The sequence below is a fragment of the Tiliqua scincoides genome, chromosome 4 (assembly GCF_035046505.1).
Source record: "Tiliqua scincoides isolate rTilSci1 chromosome 4, rTilSci1.hap2, whole genome shotgun sequence".
Lineage (NCBI taxonomy): Eukaryota > Metazoa > Chordata > Lepidosauria > Squamata > Scincidae > Tiliqua > Tiliqua scincoides.
This window is the reverse complement of record NC_089824.1, coordinates 131,539,800-131,562,047: the sequence shown is the minus strand read 5'-3', so window position 1 is coordinate 131,562,047 and position 22,248 is coordinate 131,539,800. Positions and strand designations below refer to the sequence as shown.

The window sequence follows — 22,248 nt, the reverse complement described above, 5'->3', positions numbered from 1 at the left end:
GATCTCGGTGCAGCTTTCAGCATTGGGTATTCCCAGGCCATTTGGGGGCTGCGATATCTCATACTGACACTGTGGCTGCCAATTCTGCTGTGGCATTGTAGAAAAGGTGGGGGGGGGGACATCATTCTTGTGTGGCCTTGTCAAACCAGAAGTCTCACACTTCTGGGTTTCATTTAAAGGGGTAGTATGTGCTGTCCCTGTAAACAAAGCTGGAAGTCCTGCACTTTGAAAAATGCATGGAAAGCAAGTTAAGGAGGTAGATTATCTGCTTCTCACTCAAGCAAGGATGAAGCAGATCATTGTGGCTTGCCTCGGTAGTGGACTGGAGAGAGAGGTGGGGGCAGCACACCTCAAGTCTCCTGCCTCCTTGGACCCCTTGCAATCTGGACCCCTGTATTTACTTCACCTCATGTTTGGGCTGATATTGCATTTGTTGGATCAAATGGTTGGTTAATTTCTCACTTTTGCTCCTTTTTCTAGCCCAAGTAAACCATAGGAAACTTGGCAAATGGAGAAAAACAGAAGGAACTGTCATAATTGCTCCGATTTGCTTATCGTCCTGCAGTTTTGTGCTTGCCATAATGCTGTTGACATAGTCGTCATGTAATGGAGCAGGCCAGCTGGCAGGCTCGATCTTCTCCCTCTCTGCCCTGCCAAATTTTAAGCAGTGTATGGGAAAAAGTTTGACTGGAACTTGCCTGGAGCTTGTATATATACAAGCATATACCTTGCTTGTACAGAAAAGAGATGTTCCCCATGTTAATTGTACATATTTGTATGTCATGAGTTCATGCGCTTTATTAGTGTATGACTGCTCTGTGGCATCAGTTCTGTTATTTATGGTTGTAATTTATGAAATCAATTTGTAAGATAAAATATACTTCCAGTCTCTGGGTCATTGCCTGAAAAATGGAGCATCCCACAGGGTGGTGTCAGGGGATGGCCTGAACCTCCAGTACCAGTGGTAGGCTAATGCTCAGTGTGCCTTTGGGAGTGTGTAGTCAGGGACATAGTGAGAGCCCCAGGTTCACCAAACCTGATATTGGTGCTGGCAGGTACCAAGAAGTTGGCCATACCTGTTTGGAATATCTGAGTAAGGAACAGTAAAAGAGGTATATGCATGACCTCCTGTGTACTCTCTGAGGGTAAGTTGTTAAAGGAACATATTCCAGATAGCTGTAGAAATGTCCATGAAAGTGTGATTGCACGCTCACTTTCTTTCAAACAATTTTGCCCACAGTTTTCTGTGCTCATTGGCAACATCTGTATTGTTTTATGTTCCTGCTATAAGCCAAGAAGGTGCCAGCTCAGTGAAGACTTAGCCACAGTCCCTAATTATCTCATTTGACAACATGGGACTGTGGTTTGCAAACTTCTAATGAATACAGATTGAACCACAGTACTGGTTTGATTCCAAGTCAGATTCGAAATGCTTAACTTGGCATGTGGTATCTGAGTAATGATGTCACTGCGGTCCAGGCATGTGGGTGTGTGCTCTAGTCTATATTCTGAGCTTTGATGTTCAGCATGAATCTGTAGCACTGCTTCCAGTCAACCCACGACATTCCCTAAAGTACCCACACTCATTAATACACACTTATGAACAGACCCTCTGAACTGGGTTTCTTCTGTTTTACTCCATAATTTTCTAAGGAGAACAGAAAAGTATGATTCTATTTTCAGGCCAAAATGTGTGGTGTTCCTCTATTAGTTGAAATGCTAGTGTGGAGTCAGTCCTTTTGTTTCTTTTTTGGACATCTCAGTCCACCATATCCTTATTTACACTGCAACTTGTTTTGGTTTTATGGCTGTTTAACTGTAAATCTTTCCCCTTAAAGAACTAGGAGCTGTCAGTTGATGAGGGTTGAATTTTGAGAGATCCCTTCCATCACCCCTCATTTCTCAAGGTTCCCTGCAGAGGGAGTGTAGCTGTTAAACCAGTTAAAGGGCCAAACTATATATTGTGCTAAGTGAGTTACAGGTTCTGACATGTTTGTGTTTTCATTCTTAAATGGAAGCTGTAGGATAGGGGTGATCTGGATTCAGGACCTTGGCATGGAAGAGGACCTTTTTACCCTTTGTTGGCACCATGGATCTGGATTGGGGCCCCCCTACAGCTTCCATTGGCACCTATGGGAGCTTATCTCCCAGGACAAATAGCAGCTGCAGGAGCCCTAATCCAGATAGGCAAAGAGGTAAAACTCCCCCTGCTGCAGTCCTTATCTGAGTTGGACCTCCTCCCATCCTCAAGTTCCTGTTTAAGCACACCCCCTCCCCCCTCAAAACCCCCACATACCAGCATGGTGGACCAATAATTTTACATGTGTAAATACCCTTATTTTCTTGAAGTTTTTATTCTGGCTAAAGGCAAGAAGATTAGACTTTTAATGATGGAGGAATAAAGAATAAAGTGAGGGGGGAGAAATCCATTCTTTGCTTGGCACTGTGTGGAGCTGTGGGTTTTGTTCTTGCTGTGTGTAAAAATAAGGATTGCGTTCTGCATCATTGACGTTTTGATGCAAAGAGTAATGTGGAAAGATGGTATAACCGCGTCTACTAATCAAACAGATATATTGGGTTGTTGTTTTAAAGCACAGATGCAGGGGCTAGCTCCAAAGATGGCAGTCTTAACTTCCCACAGTTGTCCTATCAGCAACTTGGAGATACAATTTATGCCAAGGAAAGTGATCTTAAGCCATATGGTTTACAGAGCTTGCAGCTTTGTAGTTGATTTCACTCTGGCAAACCATGCAGTTTTGGGGGCTAGTTTCAATATCTCTTTGTAATAAAACTCTCCATCATTTTGATCCATCCTTTGAAGCTGTTAACTGAACTGACATTGTCAGGGGAGGAAGAAAAGAACATTTCTTATTGAAGGTTATTTTTTTTAAAGCAGTATTCCTGTCTGAATAAAATGCTGCAAATGTTAAAGCATTTCAAGGTCTTGCAACTGTGGAGAGAACATCTTTTTGGATTGTTTAATTTTCGAAAAGCAATATCTGCAGACATCCTTTGCTGGTTACCTGTACAGGTCATGCCTCGTTATCCACTGGGGTTCTGTTCTGGAACCCCCAGTAGATTAAAAAAAATCAGTGGATACCAAATCAGTTGAAAAATACCTTTAAAGACCCACTTCCAGGTTTCTTGCTTTTCCATTGTTGCCCTAGAATACATTAGTATATAGACACTATACTGCATTAATAATAATAATAATAATAATAATAATAATAATAATAAATAAAACTTTATTTCTATCCCGCCCTTCTCCCCAAAGGGACCCAGGGCGGCTAACAACATATAAAACAGATTAAAACATAATTTCACAACAGATAAAAACGTATTAAAAACACATTAGCAGAACCCATAAAAACAGTAGTCGGATAAAAGTCAGAATAAAAGAGCATAAAACAGCAGTTCTTAGAGGAATCAGGCCTGTAAAAAAGCAACTAAAAGATGTATAAAAGATGTTAAAAAGGCCATGAAGTCAGAAGGCTTGGTTAAACAGCAAGGTCTTCAGGCCTCGCCGAAAAGTCTCAAGAGAGGGAGCCATTCTCAAGTCAAGGGGAAGGGAGTTCCATAACGTTGGTGCCACTACTGAGAAGGCCCTGTTTCTTGCTGCCGCCCCACGTACCTCCTTAGGCGGCGGCACTTGTAAAAAGGCTTTCTCTGATGACCTGAAAGGACGAGCCAGATTGTATGGGAGTAGGTGATCTCTAAGATATCCTGGCCCAGAGCAGTATAGGGCTTTAAAGGTCAAAACCAGCACCTTGAATTGGGCCCGGAAACGAATGAGCAGCCAATGTAGCCCCTGGAGAAGCCCCCAGAGAAGCCACTAGATGGGTGAATAATGGAATCTAGTGGAATGAAATTAATTATTTAACAGCACAAAGGTGGGAAATTGGATTTTGGTGCTTTCTTGGCTGTTACATTTAAAGGTGGACCTCTGTATCAGTGGTAAGTCAAATCAGTGGATACTATATCAGTTGATACCGGTGTCCCACCTGTATTACTAAGTAAGCTGTTGAAGTCTTTGTTCTGGGATATTGGTTTACATTGGAAAATCCCTCTTGGGGGAGTTAATGGGTCACTTATAAAGGTGCATGAAAGTAAATTTTTAAAACCAAGTCTTGCAGTTGTGCATACTTTATGGAGAATAGCACAGAATGCAAGCGACCATTTTAAGCTATAGGATCAGAGAGTGTTGTACAAAATGTTTAAACCACTCAAACCAAGGGCTCAATTTGTGTGTCCCAATATAGACTGTAAATATGAAGATGCATGCATTTGAACCTCATTGTTTTGATGCAAAAATGGAAGTGATTTTCTAAGCCTCCCGAAGTTTTAGAAGGTTTTCTGATACCTGAAGAGGCTTCCATAGATCTCAGAAGAGCCTTTGGAGGCTTTAAGGTGTGCCTAACTGCAGATTTTTTATCCATGGTTTTTGGTATCTGCATGGGATCTGGGAATGGATCCCCCACAGATGCCAAGGCACTACCTGTATTCTTTGTTTTCTCCCTGAACAAGAATCTCCTTATGAATAAGTCTACTTGTAAGCAGGGTTTCTCAATACAGATTAGAAGAAATGATCAAGGAGTTAATTTTGAGGCATACTTCTACAATTTCAATGAGGAAGCTAATTTACCCTGAGATAAATGCTCTTTAAGCCCTGAACGTTATGAGGTCTATGGTGGTTGACTTTTATTGATAGATGCATCACAGGGAATGTTTAATATGTTCGTTTTTTGCTTGACTGTAGACGTATGACAAAAATTCAATCACCTGGTCAGATTGCCAAGGGTTCTTCATCAGAGGGCACACCTGGGCAGATGACAGTGCCCAGTGAACCATCAGAGGATGCCTGGAGTGTCATGGGGGCTCAGTGCAAGGCTTTTCTTGAGGGCCCCTAGCAACATGGCATCAGCGTTCCTTGCCATAACCCAGGCATAGTTTTTAAAAGTTCTAGGAAAATACTTCGGAGAAAAAGGGTAATCTTCTTTTTATGGTCCTCCACTGTCTCTATCCCCCAATCATATCACATAGATATTGCGATTTTATTTGCACTGAATGGTTGCAACTGAGATGACCTTGTCCTATGCCCTATTTGCTTCTTTCCTAAGACTGCAACTCCAGTATGTAGGTTTTTAAGATTAGGAAGACCCTGTCTGAAGGCACACTTTTTAAATCAGTAAAATGTGGATTCATTATAGAAGTAATTTATAGGCACATATTAATAATAGATCTAAATATGTCCCATATTATCCTAGTTGAGTATATGTACAGGCAGTCCTCATCAATGTTCCCTGTAAAAAGCACAGGGGCAGCTCTGGAAGACTGTGAAGGAAGCTGGGTAGGGTTCCGACTATATCCACACAGCTTAGGAAACACTAGTCCTCATACTTGTGTCAAGTTATGTTCCTTAAAAGAGGTGCTGTAAGTCAAAATGACACAAGTTGCAACTAGTTTCGCAATAGAAACTCCACCACCACCTCTGGACATCTGGGAGCCACTGTTGCGCATATGGGACCTCAGGCCACCTGCATGAATGTGGTGCTTTCACCCTGTCGGACCAGGACTTAGGGCAGAGAACTGCAAGATCTACTGCCATAAGCCCTGGTTAGGATTGAGGTATTAATTTGTCAAGGTCCCTCAAAAATACTTGGACCTTGCTTGAATGATGGCAAGGCTTAAAGGTCCATGGTGCTGCATTTGAAATCCACAAAATTAAAATATTTCAATATCGGCCACAAATTTTGTATGTTATCCTATAATTGGGGATTGCAGTGGGGCTGCTGTTAAATTTCAGTACCAATTCTCATCTTTTGTACAGTCAAACTCTGAAATTGTACCTTGTATTTTGAATTGTACAATTCAACCTCTAAATTTTACCACTTTCCTGTAATTCTAATGTAATGCCTGTGATTCTGATATAATGGTATTTCTTTAAGAACCATCACAGTCACATGGCTCCTTTTTATCAGTCTTGTGCAGCACAATCCTATCTAGTGCTGGAACAGGCAGGCCAGGAGACCTGCACTGTATGCAGTGCAAGATAGGGGCCCAAAGAGGTTCAGCTAGAGGCAAGGGGAAACTCTTTCCCTTACCCCTGGGTAAGCCCCAATGGGTCTCCTCAGACTTGCGCCACCTCTACAGGTGGCATAAGTCCGAGGAGAATGGAGCAGCTTGAAGCTGCTCTGCACTGCATGGGAACAGGGCATCAGGGAACAGGATCTGGCATAAGAGCTTGGTCCCAGCCCTGCCTCCCACCCCCAGGACCACCTTCCCCCACCCCAGAATGCCTCCCTCCCACCTCCTCCTCACCCACCCCAGAGCCTTGTGTTGGCCAAGCTTGACCGACTCAAGGCTCCATCCCCAAGTTGGCATGGAGACTGGATTCAGCCTCTGCAGGCCGGCGGATGTCCCTGCGCGGGCCCAGCCGACTCACGAGGGGGTGCAAGCGTGTTCCTTGCGCTGGCCCAAGGGTGCCTTACGATTGAGCCATTAATGGATTAAATAAGTACTGTAAATAAGAACTATGTGACATTTATTTCATTTTGCACATAAGTGCTGGGTCGCTCTCTTTCCAGAAGATGCTGAGTCATGCCATGGTGTAAGTGCAGGTCTGACTGCTGTACTGATGTGAGCAGCAATTGATGAGTGCTGTAAATCGTATTGTTATAAGTCAAGAACCTATGCTACAATAATATGAGTTCCACCACAAACAGGAGTTTCACTTGTCTATTAAGGCAGGAGCAGATCCTCTTGCCTGCAGATTTTTAGAATCATGTAATCCTTACTTAAAGGAACCTTTTTCCTGCAGCGTACACACACTATTCTGAATATTTTTCAGAATACATCCCTCGCAAAGTTTAAATCTGTAATCTCTTAAACAGTGGTTTGCCTGTACAATATCAGTTTTTTTTTCTGACAGCTTAGCTGTCGTTAATGATTCCTGGCTGATGTCTGACCTGCCTAAGAACCTGGGACTAAACAACAGATCAAAAGATAAGTGTTGTTGGTAAAAACAGCCTAACCTCCTGAGATCCTTCCAGCATTTACTGGTATGTTTTGAGTTGCCAGTACTAGGTTTTGTCATGCAGCATTACCCAGCTGCTGTCCTGGCAATGCAATGCATAAGAGACATTGTGCCAGTGGATGAGGTTAGTGAAGAATTACAACTTGTGCCATCATGCTGGTGGCTGGAGCTGGTCCCATTCTGGATACCAGAGCAGCATTCATCAGCTATGGCTTTTCAGCTTGCTTTATAATGGCAGGGTCCAGCAGTCACCATTATGGATATCTTTGTGGTTGACAGCAAGTACCCAAGTGATTCCCTAGTTCTCCTGCTTCCCACTGCCTTTTCCATCTAAAAATTGCTGAGTCATGCCAATATAAAGCTGATTAGAAGCCTGCAGCAGCAAGTATGTGGCCACTAACCTGAAATTCAAACCTCTGTGGCAGTCTTCCTTGTGGATTTTTGGTTCAGGGGCTGGTAGTTCCTAACCTGCATTTAGGATATTATTATTATTATTATGCAAGAGGGATCTGAAGGCCTTAGGGATGGACCTCAACAAGTGGGAAACCCTGGCCTCTGAGCGGCCCGCTTGGAGGCAGGCTGTGCAGCATGGCCTTTCCCAGTTTGAAGAGACACTTTGCCAACAGTCTGAGGCTAAGAGGCAAAGAAGGAAGGCCCATAGCCAGGGAGACAGACCAGGGACAGACTGCACTTGCTCCCGGTGTGGAAGGGATTGTCACTCCCGGATTGGCCTTTTCAGCCACACTAGACGCTGTGCCAGAACCACCTTTCAGAGCGCGATACCATAGTCTTTCGAGACTGAAGGTTGCCAATACAATATTATTATTATTATTAACAGTATTTATATACTGCTTTTGAACAGAAAGTTCACAAAGCGGTTTACAGAGAAAAATCAAATAACTAATGGCTCCCTGTCCCAAAAGGGCTCACATTCTAAAAGATGCAAAAGAACACCAGCAGACAGTCACTAGAAAGACAGTGCTGGGTTGAGTGTCTTTTCCTCATTAAATGTACAGTCTGAATGGCAACAATTAATACTGATTAATTCTACTCTTATCTATGAAGGTTACATTGATGTTGTCTAACCTATACCTATTGCAACTTTTGTTTCCTAGAATTAAGAATGATAGCGGCTGGGAAATTTGCAAGTCTCCCTAGAAACATGCGGCAGGAGCAGGAGTTCTCCTTGGTCTCTTCTATGGACCTTCTAAGCAGCAAACCGTCATTGGCTGAATGTCGTTTAAATACCTGTCAAGATGTTTCTATCCATGGAACCCTTCCGAGGAAGAAAAAGGGGGTCGTACCTACTAGATCCTGTGATGTCTTTAGTCATGTGGGGACCTTGCCGTACTCCAAAGCGCATCGACCTCAGGGGCCTTTAATGCCGGATGTCATAGATGAATATTCCCAGCAAAACTGGAGGAGTGACGCCTTCCATCACAGGTATCATTTAAACCTGCTATAAATACTAACCAGGTTTACTGATATTTCCAGGGAATGTGCACAGATATGAGTTTCATAATGCAACATATTCACAATGTAATAAAATATTGTGCTACTTAATCCCATTCCTAAAAGTTCCTCTTCCCCAAGATCACCTATTCATCCGGTATGTGCTATAATGTGAGGTCTTGGTTGTGAAACTTCTCACCTGTTATCAAGAAACCACTAGTTGCTCCTTGCCATTTCATGCTGCTAATTAATTTATTTTCTTTTTTCAGTGTGCATCTATCTACGCATGAGCACACACACAAATGCCCACCATGCACAAATATATTGTCCTCTTAAAGCCTTTGCTTTGTCTTATCTTTTGTAGCTATTTACATGAATGCTAACTTTTTTCCAAGGTAATGACAAATGTAGTGATTAATTGGCACAAGGAAGCAAACCTTCCGACCTGAATGCTAACCCCCACACAAGAAACACATTCATAAAAAATTGCCCCTTTTGCTCTGTATGCAGCCCTGATTAGAAACAACATTGTATTTGATGCTCGTCCTTTGCATCTATCATTTTGAAATGTTCTTTGTGCTCCTTTTACATTGCCCAGTTGTTCTTTTCTGTGTTTTGTAGTCAATGGGGAATTTTTTTTTTGCCTTTTTCATAGGCTTAACGGATGTGGCTGTCTTTCACTACCAAACAAAAGCAACAAGCATCTGGCATGTAAAATACATCTTTTGTCTGTTTTAGTTTCCAGTCTGTAATAGCCATCATGTCTCTGTGGTGTTTGAAATCTTTAGTTTTGTTTGACACATTTGCAGTTCTGGTCTTTCTCTTAACTGGCATGAGGAAGCACATCACATGTTTCTCTTTCTTTTTGGGGAACACGTTTGGGGGAAAACGGAGGTGTTAAAGAACATCATGTTGTACACCATTTTCATTATTCTTTTAAAAGAAAATGTTATGATCCCCAAAACGTTCCCACACTGTGGGTGTGACTCATTCTTTCCACCCCACCACCACATCAACTCGGGTAGCTGAGTGCCGGCAAACACCAGGCATACCTGGCATTGGAAGCACATGGGGCATAACTGCTGTTCAACATCAGAGTTGCCACAACTGCTCAGGTAGCTGCACTGCTCCTGTACAAGAACTTGGGTGCTGCAGGCTTCTGGCTTGGGAGCTGTTGTAACTGGCCTATATGATCTCAGTACCTGGAAATTGCTGGAGTCAGGAGAATGTCAGCGCAGCACCTTAGAATGGAGAGGACTCACAGGAGAGTCATAGATTGGGTATAAAGTAAGAAAAAGCCAATGTTGGCCTTCAGTAGGTTTCCTTGTTAAATGAACACCCTTGTATCACAAGCATAATGCTCACTAAAGTAGATCTCCTTGGCTGTACAATTTCAAACTGCACATGGGGGCTCACTCTCTTGGTTACTCCTCTGCACATCAAAAGCTAGTATAGGCAGCCGTTATTTGCAGATTCCTTAATCTGTGGGTTCCAAACCCACGGGGAAGGGCCCACCTGCACCCTCTGAAAGTGCTCTGGTTGCCTCTGGAGGCTTTCTGAAGTCTGCAGAGGCTGTGCGCTTTAGCCTGGAGCATTTTAAAGGGAACTTCCGGTTTTTAAAATGCTCCGGGGTTCATTCTGAAGTCCGCAGAAGCCGCAGGCGGACATGTGTGGCTTCTGCGGGCTTCAGAAAGCCTCTGGAGATGACCAGAGCACTGTTCTGGTTGCCCTTGGAGGCTTAAAGGGCCTGCCTTTAATCTGTGGATTCAGACATCTGTGGGGTTCTAGGAACAGAACCCCTGTGGATAACGTGGGCCAACTGTATATCAGTGAGGCATCTAAATAGAATCCTGCTCTTTATTTAATTTTCTGTGCGCAACAAATAAAAACAGTGGGGTGAGTGGAGGAACATTTCTTTCAATGAATCACCACTTACAGCTGAAGTGATACAACCCCAACACAGTTTGCCCATTTCTATGACAATTAGGTCTTTGGCACCAGTGTAACTTTAGAAGGTAGGATAAAACTCTCATTTTGTTAAATAATTGCCTTGATGTAGTAAATGTAATTCCGGCTGACATTTCCATCAATTTGTGAGTCGCTATTTTTGAATAGCACTCACATTTCCATCTGTGCCACATTCCTTTCATTCAGCAACCATTATTAATGTCCTAGTATCAATTATTTGAAGTATTTTGATTTGTTCATCTTGGTATTTGGGTTGTTGCCAAGTATCTGATCAGTATGGAAGGCAATATTCAACTTTTTCCTCTTTTCTTTAAAAACTACTTTTGGTTTTATTTGACCATAAAATTTTTTAATCAGGGTTAGTGGTAGATGATGTATTCCTTCATGGTATTGTTGACCACTATGGAACTGCTACTGAGTCACCAAGGGAGATCTGTGGAATCCACCGCTCTGGAAACTTTTATGCAGATGTATGTATACATAATCACCTCTCAGGGTGGTTTATGATAATCCTATTTTCCATGCAGATGGATGAACTATGGATGATTCATGCTGGCTCAACAGAAAGAAAAAAGTATGACAATAAATGGCTTCTGGGACATCAGTTCAATGAATTTGTGCCATTAGTTTTTTGTTTTTTAAAATACAGTGTAGTAAACTAAGACTCAATGTTAGTAAAGAAGAAAGAAAGGGTTGTTGTCATAACTCGGATAGCATTCCTGGGTGACATGATTTGGCTTAAAAAAGGTCTAGACAATTGGGAAGTCCTAGTGCTTGAAATCAGACTATGGTCTGGTTCAGATGATGCAGCAGTTATGGTTTATTTGTTCATGAATGGCATCTAAAGGAGCACTGATTGCACATTCTTTTCTCCCCACACCGCTTTCTTGGCTTGGGCATGGAGCTGTCTTAAAACAACAGCTCTGCATGTTGTTCAAACCTGGGCAAGAGGGTGTGGGCCATAGGTATAAGGATGAAGAAAATCACTGGCAGTTCTTGACCTCAAGACTGAGGTCCACTCTCCTTTAACCACACTGGCTTCACTCTTCACCCTCTGACTGTAATCCTTCTTTTAAATAACACATGTATGAAGTAAGGTTTTGCAATGAATACATGATTCTGTACGTTCATATAGAGTGTCTTGTCTTGACTACTGCAGACTTTCCCTACACTTTTGGAATTTAAGGAACCACTTTCAAGGCAGGCGACATGGCCCCCTGCATCATGGTGCCTCTTGCCTCTTTGGCAAGCATTCTGAGAACACAATCCCAAAATGCTTTGAAATGTGCACAGCTTATGGTATGTTTCTGTACCTCTGCTTAACCTTAGGCTGATGCTCCAAACCTGGCCATAACTTTTCACTTTAACTACTGGTATGTGTAAAGTAGACTTTATTTTAGTTCTGTATAATTTGTCATGTATTTGCATAGAACAATTCTTACTTTCCTCCTTGTACATCACTCATATTTTATTTGTTACATTTTAATCCTGCTGTTTCTCCAGGGAACTCAGTGCATCATGTATGATCCTCCCTCACTCTCCTTTTATTGTTGCAGCAGCCTGAGAGCTAATAGCTGCATAAAGTGAGCTTCATGGCTAGTGGTGATTCAAATTCAGTTTCCCAGATTCTGATCTGAAGCTCATCCTGTATTGGATTGATCAGCTATGTAATGTGAACTTCTCTGTTTCTATATGGAGAAGCACCAAAATACACACATGAGTAGTAGGTGCAGTCCTTATTGCCACTCTCATGGACTTTAAAGTGAAAAATGCTGAAAAGGTGCATGCAAGCACATTTTACTTGTATGTCAGTATGGAACATTGAGGTATTTTACAGTTGGGTTTGTATGCCCGAGTGCAGAAAAGAAAATCATCTCTGGGAGATGATTTGATATTGGCATATTTGAGATAGTATACAGTTTATGAATTATTGCAGAGAGATAACAAACACAAGTTATAATGTACTTCTGCTAATTTCACTTAAAATCCACCTCTGAGCATAAAGTTAAAGTGACTTGGCTCCAATTCAGGTGCCCTAATGAAACTTCCTCTTGTTTTGTTTCTGCAGTGTTTACTGGTGAAACAGCAGTGTTTGTTGCCTAGTGAAAAATGCAAACTTGGCTATGATTCAGGATGTGTTGTGGGTAAAAACCCATTCATGATGCATCTAATGCTTCATCACTGAGACTTTTTGTACTTATCTGTTCACACTAGAGTGGAAATATGGAACCATAAACTGAGATTAACCAGAATTACAAGAACAGGAAAGAAATAGGGAAAGAAATAGGGAAAGAACAGGAACAGGAAGAACATTCAAGTGAATGTCTGGAATGTACAATGCCCTTAAGGAACCTTGTATACTGATTTCAATATTTTTTTTTTAATTAAGAATTCCTTTCTTATCTCACGAACCTTGGTCAGGTCATCATTCAATATCAGTCACTTCAATCAAGGTATTTCAAAAATTAGTGCATAGAGATGAACTACTGCCATTGGAATTTAGACACACATGCTTTTTGTTGTTTTGTGCCAGAGTCTTACAGCCATTTATTTAATAGTGAGTATGTCTAAGGGCCTGATCCAAAGCCCTGCGTGCCGGCTCACAATCAGTATACACTGTTGCAAACGTGCTGTATGGCACGTTTGCGAGCCATTACAGTGGGCCCAGTACTGGAGCTAGCCAACATGAGCCTGCGCTTAGCTGGCTCCAGCGCTGGGCCTGAGTTCCACCACTAGGCGGTTGCTCAGACCACCTGGCAGCAGAGAGGTGAGTGGGGGGAGGTGGGGAGGAAGTGTTCCAGGGCGGGAGGAAGGCAGGTAGGCAGAGGGTAGGAGGAGGCGTGGTGGGGGAGGGAGCAGAGTTCCACCAGGTCCTGAGCCCCGTGTGGGACTGCGTGGCGTGACACGGGAATTTCCAATTCTGCGGCAGCTCCAGAGTTCCCATAGCATCGAGTATCCCCATTGCAGGGCTGCTTCCCTTACCCAGGGGAAGGGGGATGAAAGTCTGGTGACTGTCTAGTTGCACTCAGGATGCTACGGCAGCCATTTTGGTGCCACGGCAGCCCTTCAAGCCAGGCAGTTCAGGATTAGGCTGTCACTCTGCACATGGGAGAATTTCAAAGGTCAGTTATAGAATTGTGCTCGGCATACAGAAACTTTCAATAACTTTATATGGATATTTAACTTTTGTGTAGCACATAATGACTTGGATACAACAGTATGAGCGTGTAGCAACTGCTGCTGTGTCTGTGCAGACCTGTTTGGATGAGGTGATCATTCCAGGAGGGTATGGTGGGAAGGGGATGGAGTTCAGTACTCTGCCTGATTGTGGCTATTGTGAGCTGTTTTGACTGGAAGTTTGAGGTAAACAGCTTGGTTTTCCACAGAGAGCTTTCTAGTCTATTATTATTATTATTATTATTAACAGTATTTATATACCGCTTTTCAACTAAAAGTTCACAAAGCAGTTTACAGAGAAAAATCCAATACCTAAATGGCTCCCTGTCCCAAAAGGGCTCACAATCTAAAAAGATGCAAATGAATACCAGCAGACAGCCACTAGAACAGACAGTGCTGGGGTGAGGTGGGCCAGTTACTCTCCCCCTGCTAAAAAAAGGAGCACCCACTTGAAAAAGTGCCTCTTACCCAATTAGCAGGGGTATGTGCTCCTAAGTTTTTGTTTTTTTTAGTTTTCTTATGCTAACAGTTTACCCTTTTCCTAGGGACTCAGTTCTTACAACTATGGGCGCAATCCTAAACCACTTTCCAGCACCGACCTAAGGGCAATGTAGCTCTGAGGTAAGAAAACACTCCCTTACTTTGAGGAGGCCTCTGTCAGTGCCCCCCAACTGCAGGATGCAGCATATGTCCTATTGGCATAGCAGTGCCTGTGCTGGAAAGTTGGTTAGGATTTGGGCCTATATTTGTTAAAAAGGAAAAAAAAAGAGGGTCTTGCCCTTAAATAATTTCTGCTTTAAATTCACTAATAATTAATGAAGTTCATTTTTCTGTTCCACTCACCCCCCTGACATGTTCCTACACACACCATTTGTCCTATCCTTCCTACACATACCTAGGAAAAGGGTCCTTTGCACAACATTCATTCATTCAAGGTAGATCAGTGTAGAATTGAACTTCCATGTAAAACTCCAGAGCAGTTTAAGTGCACGAGTAGTAGTAACACACTTACTGCTAAATAAAACTTTCTTGCCCTTGTCCTTCAGGTAAATTAACATTGATTGAAAACTCAGTTTCCTTTCTTAGCTGCTATGTGGTTGATGGATCAGACTTGGATCAGTTAGATTTTTACTGTTTGGGCCTTAACAAAAGAGACCCTGCAAGGGCCTTCTGACTGCATGGTGGTCTCCATCCTCAAAATATTCAAGGCCAGATTCCCTGAACTTTGGGAGATGTGGCTACTCTATGTCCATTGCAGCCTTAAAATTGTGTTAGAGGACAGGGGGGAACATTCCTCAAATTAACCTAGCACAAGTTGCTTTACATCCTGGCTCTTCCTCATTGCAAGATTATTCTTCTGAGCTTGAGCACAAAAATGTGGATTATTTTTACTGTAAGCAATGAATAGTTTCCTATAAGCGCAGTGTAGAGTGTTGCAATGTCAGCATACTGTACAGAGTAGCATGCCAGCATTCTTGAATGGAGAAGATACCCTCTTGACCTATTCATGTTTTGCTTTGTTTTGAATCCTAATATATTCGTGAATTCTTGACTCACTGACAGTTATGGGGTGGAAAATGCATTAAAATCTTAAAACAGAGTGATCAAATTCTGTTCAAAGGTCAGTGATAGTTTAATGGCCAGCTCTCTTACAGATACAAATGTCTTTCTCTGTACCGCAATCCTAACTTCTGGATGCAGAGTGGCTTCTGTAGCCCCAAAGCTCAAAACTATGTAAACAGCACATATAGGGTCAGTGCAAATGTTGTTGTGAATGCCGATTTTTCAACACAACCACCTTGGTTCCTTGCTTTGAGGGAATTTTCAGCAACTACATTCGACCCATTAAAAAAACACCTTCTCCTCTCAATTGTTTTGCTGTTGTTTGAATGCATGTTTATTGGAAACATGACTACACTTGCCTTTTCTCTGCTCATATTGGTTTGACCCACAAAAGTGTGTGTTTTAGTCTTTACTAGTCAAAATTTAGCTGCCTTTGCATTCTGTTTCACAATTATTGTTTATTGAACCAATCTACTGTATGTTTAAAATACTGGGAGTAAATATTCAGATTACACCCTTTTAAAAAAAATTTTATTTTTAAAGTTGTAGGTGTCTGTAGAGCCCATTGCTCTTCAAAATGCAAGACCAGAAAAGTAAGCAAAGTCTGCTTTGATTGGATTGTAGGAGCCCAGAGGGATTAGATTTTGAGAGAACTCATTCAAGTGGGTTATTACATCTTCTTTATATTTAATTTTTTTTCCTGGATGAAGTGCTGGGTAGCATGCAAGCTTATTGTTGGCCCTGTGAATGTGTCATCCTGCATTTGCAGTCTGTCTTTCTTGTTTTGATTAAAATGCTGCTCATAAAAATTTTCTCAGAGTCCAGCATAACTATAGTTCTCTATCTCAGTGTATACCCCCAAGTTTAGCAATAGTTGCTTCACTGCTTCCTGCACCAAAGAAAGCCCTTCATTAAGCATAACAGCAGAGTCTGTAGCTCAGTCAGGTGTTTGTGTTTTTTTTTTCCCCCTGTCTGATGTGCTCAAATGGAGAGAAATGGTGATTCCTTTGGAAGATTAGCACTCCAAAGGCAAGCCTCAACAGTTACTGACAACTTGTTTTGTCTCCAAGTGTATATTTGTCTGATGTCACTCAAGTAGTTCATGTTAATGCTGTTCTTCAAATGGAAAGCTGCTTTTTGTTACAATTGTTCTCTTATCTTCTAAAGAACAAAACTGGCTTTTTCCTTTCCAATGCTAATGAGCTGCTCTCTACATCAAATGCTCACTTGTTGACATGGAAATAAGGTTTATCTGATCACCAGCAAGGCAAACATATAGAGCAAACTCAGCACCTGAATTCAAGATTTAGTTAATTTTGTGTACAAGCAGAGAGCATCCCTCAATCTAAAAACACCCATCCTGTAAGTAAACAGTGAAACAAGCCAAGGTATAGTAAATGTGGGTTCTACAGAAAGTTAAACATCTTTTAACTAGGAATGATATAACACCCGATGAAAGGTAGTGCAGCAGACTTTCAACTTCAATTCATGATAGATGCCTCATGTGCAGTTGTGTTTGACCATAGTTGTAATCATGTTGGTATATCATTGCTGGGCCCCCTATAAACATGACAAATTACAACTGGTGGTAAGAGACTACCATTGGTGGTGTGTTTTCTTTGCAAGTAGAGAAGCTAGGGAGGTGTTGGATGCCTTTTCAGTGTTTCTGTTCAGTACAACTGTAATGCTAAATTATTCTTACAGTGTTGCATCTGTTTTTTTTTCAGTCTTTAACTGGACTAGGTATTTAGATGTAAATCTTAAACACAGTCTTAAACACATAGTCTTGTGTCTGTTGTTCTCCTCTCCAGCTGGTGTGACATTCTACTTCTTTCCCTACTTACTGTACATCTTGGCTAGAATGGGAGCTAGACATGATTTGAAACACACCTGAGCACCATCTGTGAGATTTGTTTTTAATGATTTTGCTGCATCTGAGAACATGAGAACTGACCTCAGTTTCTAGGCTTGTAGAGTTTTGTTTTTATTAATTCGTTTTCAAATGATAGAGGAGTTGGAAGAAGAGAATTCCTTATTAGATTGGCTCCAGAGCAAGTCATTGCAACACATTTTGAAGTTGGATATCCAGTTATAAGCACCGGATCAATTTAACCTGTGTCTTTGGGGGTTTTACTTTTCTTAGATAATCAAATGCTTTCATAATTGGTCCACAGCTATGACACAACCTTATTCAGTGGCATAGCTAAAGGGGTGCAGGGGGAAGTAGGAGCAGTGGGCTACAGGCTTGGGGGAGCAACAACAACGCCTGCGCATGACTTACATCAGACAGCTGCCGCACTGCCAACACACAGGAGACTACAGGGGGACAACGGTTGCCCGCTGACATTGCTGTGCACAACTCCAATGTGGTCGTGCCGGCAGCAGCATCTCCAAGAGGGCAGGCATGACATGACCTTCCCCCTGGTCGGGCACTGGTCCCAGGTGGTGTCACAGGATGCTGGCATGCCTGCTTACACTTTGGGGCCCGGGCACTGGTGGACCTAGGGCGGGGCAAACGGGGCAGATGCCCCAGCGCTGACCCTCTGGGCATGCCTCCACCAGCTTCACCCCCTTGTCCTTTTCTTAAAGGAGAAGGGGCCCTCATGATCTCTGCTAGAAAAGCAGCAAAATGCTCACAGTAAGTCTTGTTGTGTTCAATGGGTCTTACTCCCAGGTAACTACACAGAGCTGAGGTATTCAAGGTGTGGCTAGCCTCCCGGGCGTCCTGAGGCATCTGGGGGAGAGAGGTGGCCTAGCTGCTCTGCTCTGCTCAGCTGCAGGTGCTGCCTGCTGGCTTGCTGCTTTTCTGCAGCTGTGAACGAGGTAGGGGGGCAGTGTGTGGTGGGGAGGGCTGTGAAACATGGTGGGGGGAGGTGGGAGAGAAGGCTGGCTGGGCAGCGGGAGGTGCTGCATCTCATCAGCACAGGGACACTCCGGGCAGGCTTCAAACTGGGAGGGAAGCCTGACCTAGAGAGAGCAGAGCAGTGCTTTCCTCCGCTTGGGGAGGAGGGAGCCCAGCCTGCTGGGGTCGTGGTGTCCAAATGCCCCAGCCTGCATTCCTCTGTCTTGCCTGGGGGAGAATAGGGGTAGCACCTGCATGTTGGGGTGTATGTGTGTGAGCAGTCCCCATCTACTTTGGGGTGAGTTGTAATCTTGCTCTGTGTGGCTGCAATCCTTTCCACACTTTCCTGGGAGTAAGCCCCATTGACTGAAATGGGACTTACTTCTGAGTAGACCTACATAGGCTTGGGGTCTGTGTCAGCCTAACCAAGGATCTTCACCTTTCTCTTTTTCCTCCCCCTTCAAAAAAGAAAAAAAAACACTCTTGATGGTTTTGTCTCCAAAAATTGACTAAAAAATAAAAATACCCATTCCTTTTCAGCCATTCCCCTTTTTCCTCCTGCCTCCTTTTGGGGGGGGGGGTGGGGGGTTACTTCCCATGTTAGCTGCTATTATAAGACAAAAGGCACAATCTGAGCTAGGTCTACTCAGAAGTAAGTCCTATTGTGTTCAATGGGACTTACTCCCAGCAAAGTGAGGTTAGGATTGCAGTCAAACAGTCTCTGGGTCTCAGTTTGCATTAGTTTGCAATTAGCAGATACACACAAAACAAAGTCTTCCCCTCCCCAGCAAATTCATCACTTCTTCCCCCCTCCCTTTCCCAAACCCTCCAGGTATGCTGCTAACAAACTCAGGGCACAATCCTAACCAGGTCTACTCAGAAGTAAGTCCTATTTTGTTCAGTGGGGCTCACTCAGGTTAGTGTGGTTAGGATTGCAGCCTCAGAGTGCTGGCAGCTGTTTTTTTGTTTTTGGTGTTTAATTATATCACCTTCACCCCCATTTTGGGGGTAACTGAAGTGAGGTGTTGTAATGGGGAGCCAATGGCCACAAGGATCGGGAGAGCAATGGGCCAGAAAAGTTGGAGAACCACTGACATAGAAGATTGCAGCCTGCTAGTCAGCTCCTTCCATTAAGAACTTTTTCTTCCCACTAGAAGTGTGCATTCTCTGGAAGGAGGGGCTTGGGGGTCTTAGCTGTCTGGTAAGGAGCCCACCCCAGACAAAGCCTGGGTGATGAGAGGTGGGTAATCTGGGGTGACTTTTTTGAGAAGTCCCTGGCACAGTGGAAAGCTGTTAGGCACCCTCCCCCAACACACACACACACACACACACACACACACACACACACACACAACTGATACACATTAGAACCAAAGCATGAACAAACATTCTTTTTCATTATCATGTTTAATGTTAAGCACCAAAAAAAGGGGTGATGGGTGGGGAAAATTAAAGGATGCTTCATGGTGAAACTGCTGGGGGGAAAAGAGAACAGAGGCAGCTCTTCAACTTCTCTTCTGTTGCTTTTGACTTGAGACAATCCCAGTCTCTCCAACCTTGAACTTAGATTCCCATAGCTTCTCCCTGGTGCAAAAAGAACTGAATTCTTGCCTGTCATAGAATGTCACTGTTAAAGGCATAGGAGACATGTGGGGATGGGACCCAAAGCAGGCTCCCACAGTAAGTGTGGTATGGCCTTGCTGGAGAAGCAGAAAACTGGCTAAATGATCCTGTTTGGGCACAATCCTAACCAGGTGTACTCAAAAGTAAGTCCTATTTTGTTCAATGGGTCTAGCTCTCAGGAAAGTGTGGTTAGGATTGCAGCCTTTGCCTCCTGGGCTAGCCCTGGAGTTTCCAGCCAATTTCATGAGTGCTGTGCACATTTTAGGAAGCATGGCTGCTCTGCCAATCAAAGCTGTTTGAGTGTGTTTGTAACTGATTAGCTGCACCTTTGTTTTGTGTCTGATTTAAATATGATATGAGGGCTGGGTCATTTTCTGGGCATATTTGCTTAGGAGAGATCTGTGTTTATGTCAAATGCAAAACTAGAAACGTAGGGAATTTATTGGCATCCTTCAGTCTCGGAAGACTATGGTATCTGAAAAGTGGTTCTGGAACATAGGGAACTATGCCCCAGAAAAGAAGGATGTGTTTTATGACAGGCTTGCAGGATTAGATGCACTGATTTTAGTCCCTGAAAAATATTCTGTGCAAATACACAGTTCTGAGCATTACAGATTTCATATTATAGTGATAACAAATGGTATACCTAACTGCATGGACCCAAACACCTTTACCTTGTAAGTAAATTTATTTCAGTGTTTCCAAATAAATGTGCTCAGGATTATGATTTATGGGCAACTTCTTACATTGCATTTTAAAGAGACGGAACACTTTAGGATGCAGTTGTCTCTGAGAGAATGTTTTGATCAGATATTTTCAGAGTTCATAATGCTACTTAAGACAGAACTGTATGTGTGGGCCCTAAGGCTGCAGTCCTAACCTCACTTTCCTGGGAGTAGGACCAATTGAACACAATAGGGCTTACTTCTAAGTAGACTTGCTTAGGATTGTGCCCTAACAAAGTTAATGTGGCACAAGTTTTTGTAAGCTAAAGTTATTTCATCTACCATTTTTACATTGCTATCTTCTATAATACAGTACTAATAATTAATTAATTAATTAAATCATGGGAGGGCGCCAAAATGTTAGTTTGCCCCGGGTGACAGATGGGCTAGGTACACCACTGGGGCCGGGAGCCACCATTGGGCAGCGGCAGCGAGTCAGGCAGTGCTGCCGCCAGGGGCCAGCAGTAGCAGCAGCGCATCTGAGGTAGGTGAGGCTCTCCCCGGTGAGCCAGCCTGGGAGCTGCAGCACAGGGTCGCAGGGGAGTGGGGCTGGCTGGGGAGTGTGCAGATTCTCTCTAGCTAGGACTGGGAGGTGCCTCCTCCACATAGCTGCTCCAGCCGGGCTGGGCAGTTGTGGGACTCAGTGCTACATGGGGCAGCAGCAGTGAGGAGGAGGAAGGCCCCCCTGGGTGCCTGGGAGCAGCTCTTCTCCTTGGCTGGTGAATGCAGGGGGGACAGCGTGCACTCCTCCTAGGCCCCTCCTGGCCACATTGCCGCTGCTGCTGCGTGAGCCTCATCCTGGCTCTGGGCACCGGGAGGAGGTGGGGAGGGGAGTGCTTGCCGTTGGATGTGTGCGTGCGGAGGATGCCCTTGTGAGCACAGGCACCCTCCGTGGCAGCAGTAGCGGGTGTGCCACAGCACCCGTCTTCTGTGCACCGCGAAGGGGCTGTGCTGTGGTGCACTAGGAGCAAAGGGCATGCATACTGGCACGGGGGTGGTAGTGGTGGCCCCCGACTTGGCTCTGCTGCGCTGTGCCCAGGCTGGCTCTGACTGGCAGCAGCTGGGAACTGGTGTGGGGCTGAGGCTGGCAGGGGCTGTGGAACTGGTGTGGGGCTGAGGCTGCTTGTCACTGCTTGGGAAGTCTTATGTACAAGAACATAGGACACGTTAGTGACAGTGTACCTTAGTGACAGTGACACAACCAGACAGGGAACATATAGATGTAGTGGTTCTGTTTTTGTCTGAAATGAACACTGAAATTGCTCATGACCTTAAGACGTGTTTGGTAGTAAGGGCTGCTCTTTTCATCAATATTTAGCTGTGTCTTGGGAATAATTTCATTTTCTGTGTAGCATAGGAAGTCATGAGACGTTTCCTTCCTTCCTTTTTAAAAATAAGCTTCCTAGGGATTTAATACCTACTTCTGAAGCCAGTAATTACATCTATGTATATCAAGCAATTGTCTTCTGTTTACAACAGGTCTTTCAAGAGGCACATTAATATTGAATGCAATATTCAATTTTCAATTGCCATTCAGAAAATGAAAGATGCTTTTACTTTCTATTAATGATTACTCTTCGAAATCATTCGTTTCAATTAGACGTGTTTTGGAAACAGCCTTTTAATTACTTTTAGATGTATAGTTAGATGGCTAATAATGGAAACCCTTCAGTGCACTCAATCATATTTGTGGGGGCAGTGACTCCCAAAGAGAAAGATTTGCTGGCGGTAGACTCACTCAATTACTCAGATTGTCCATATCTCCTTCTAAAGTCAATAATGCAATATTCTTTATAGTCTAGAATTTGTTATAGATAGGGCTACTGTTGAAATATTGCCTCCATTTGAAATATGGGATGTGTTTA

The 22,248-nt window shown here is 43.4% G+C and overlaps 1 protein-coding gene across 1 annotated transcript in view; it reads left to right on the top strand.

The window, feature by feature from the left end:
• Positions 1 to 22,248, top strand: part of BCAR3 (BCAR3 adaptor protein, NSP family member) — a 93,644-nt gene that overhangs the window by 10,620 nt on the left and 60,776 nt on the right. The window contains exon 2 of the mRNA XM_066623465.1: positions 8,149 to 8,476. Within this exon, the coding sequence (XP_066479562.1) occupies positions 8,157 to 8,476 (320 nt within the window). The 5' untranslated portion in view covers positions 8,149 to 8,156. The remainder of the gene's footprint in view (positions 1 to 8,148; positions 8,477 to 22,248) is intronic.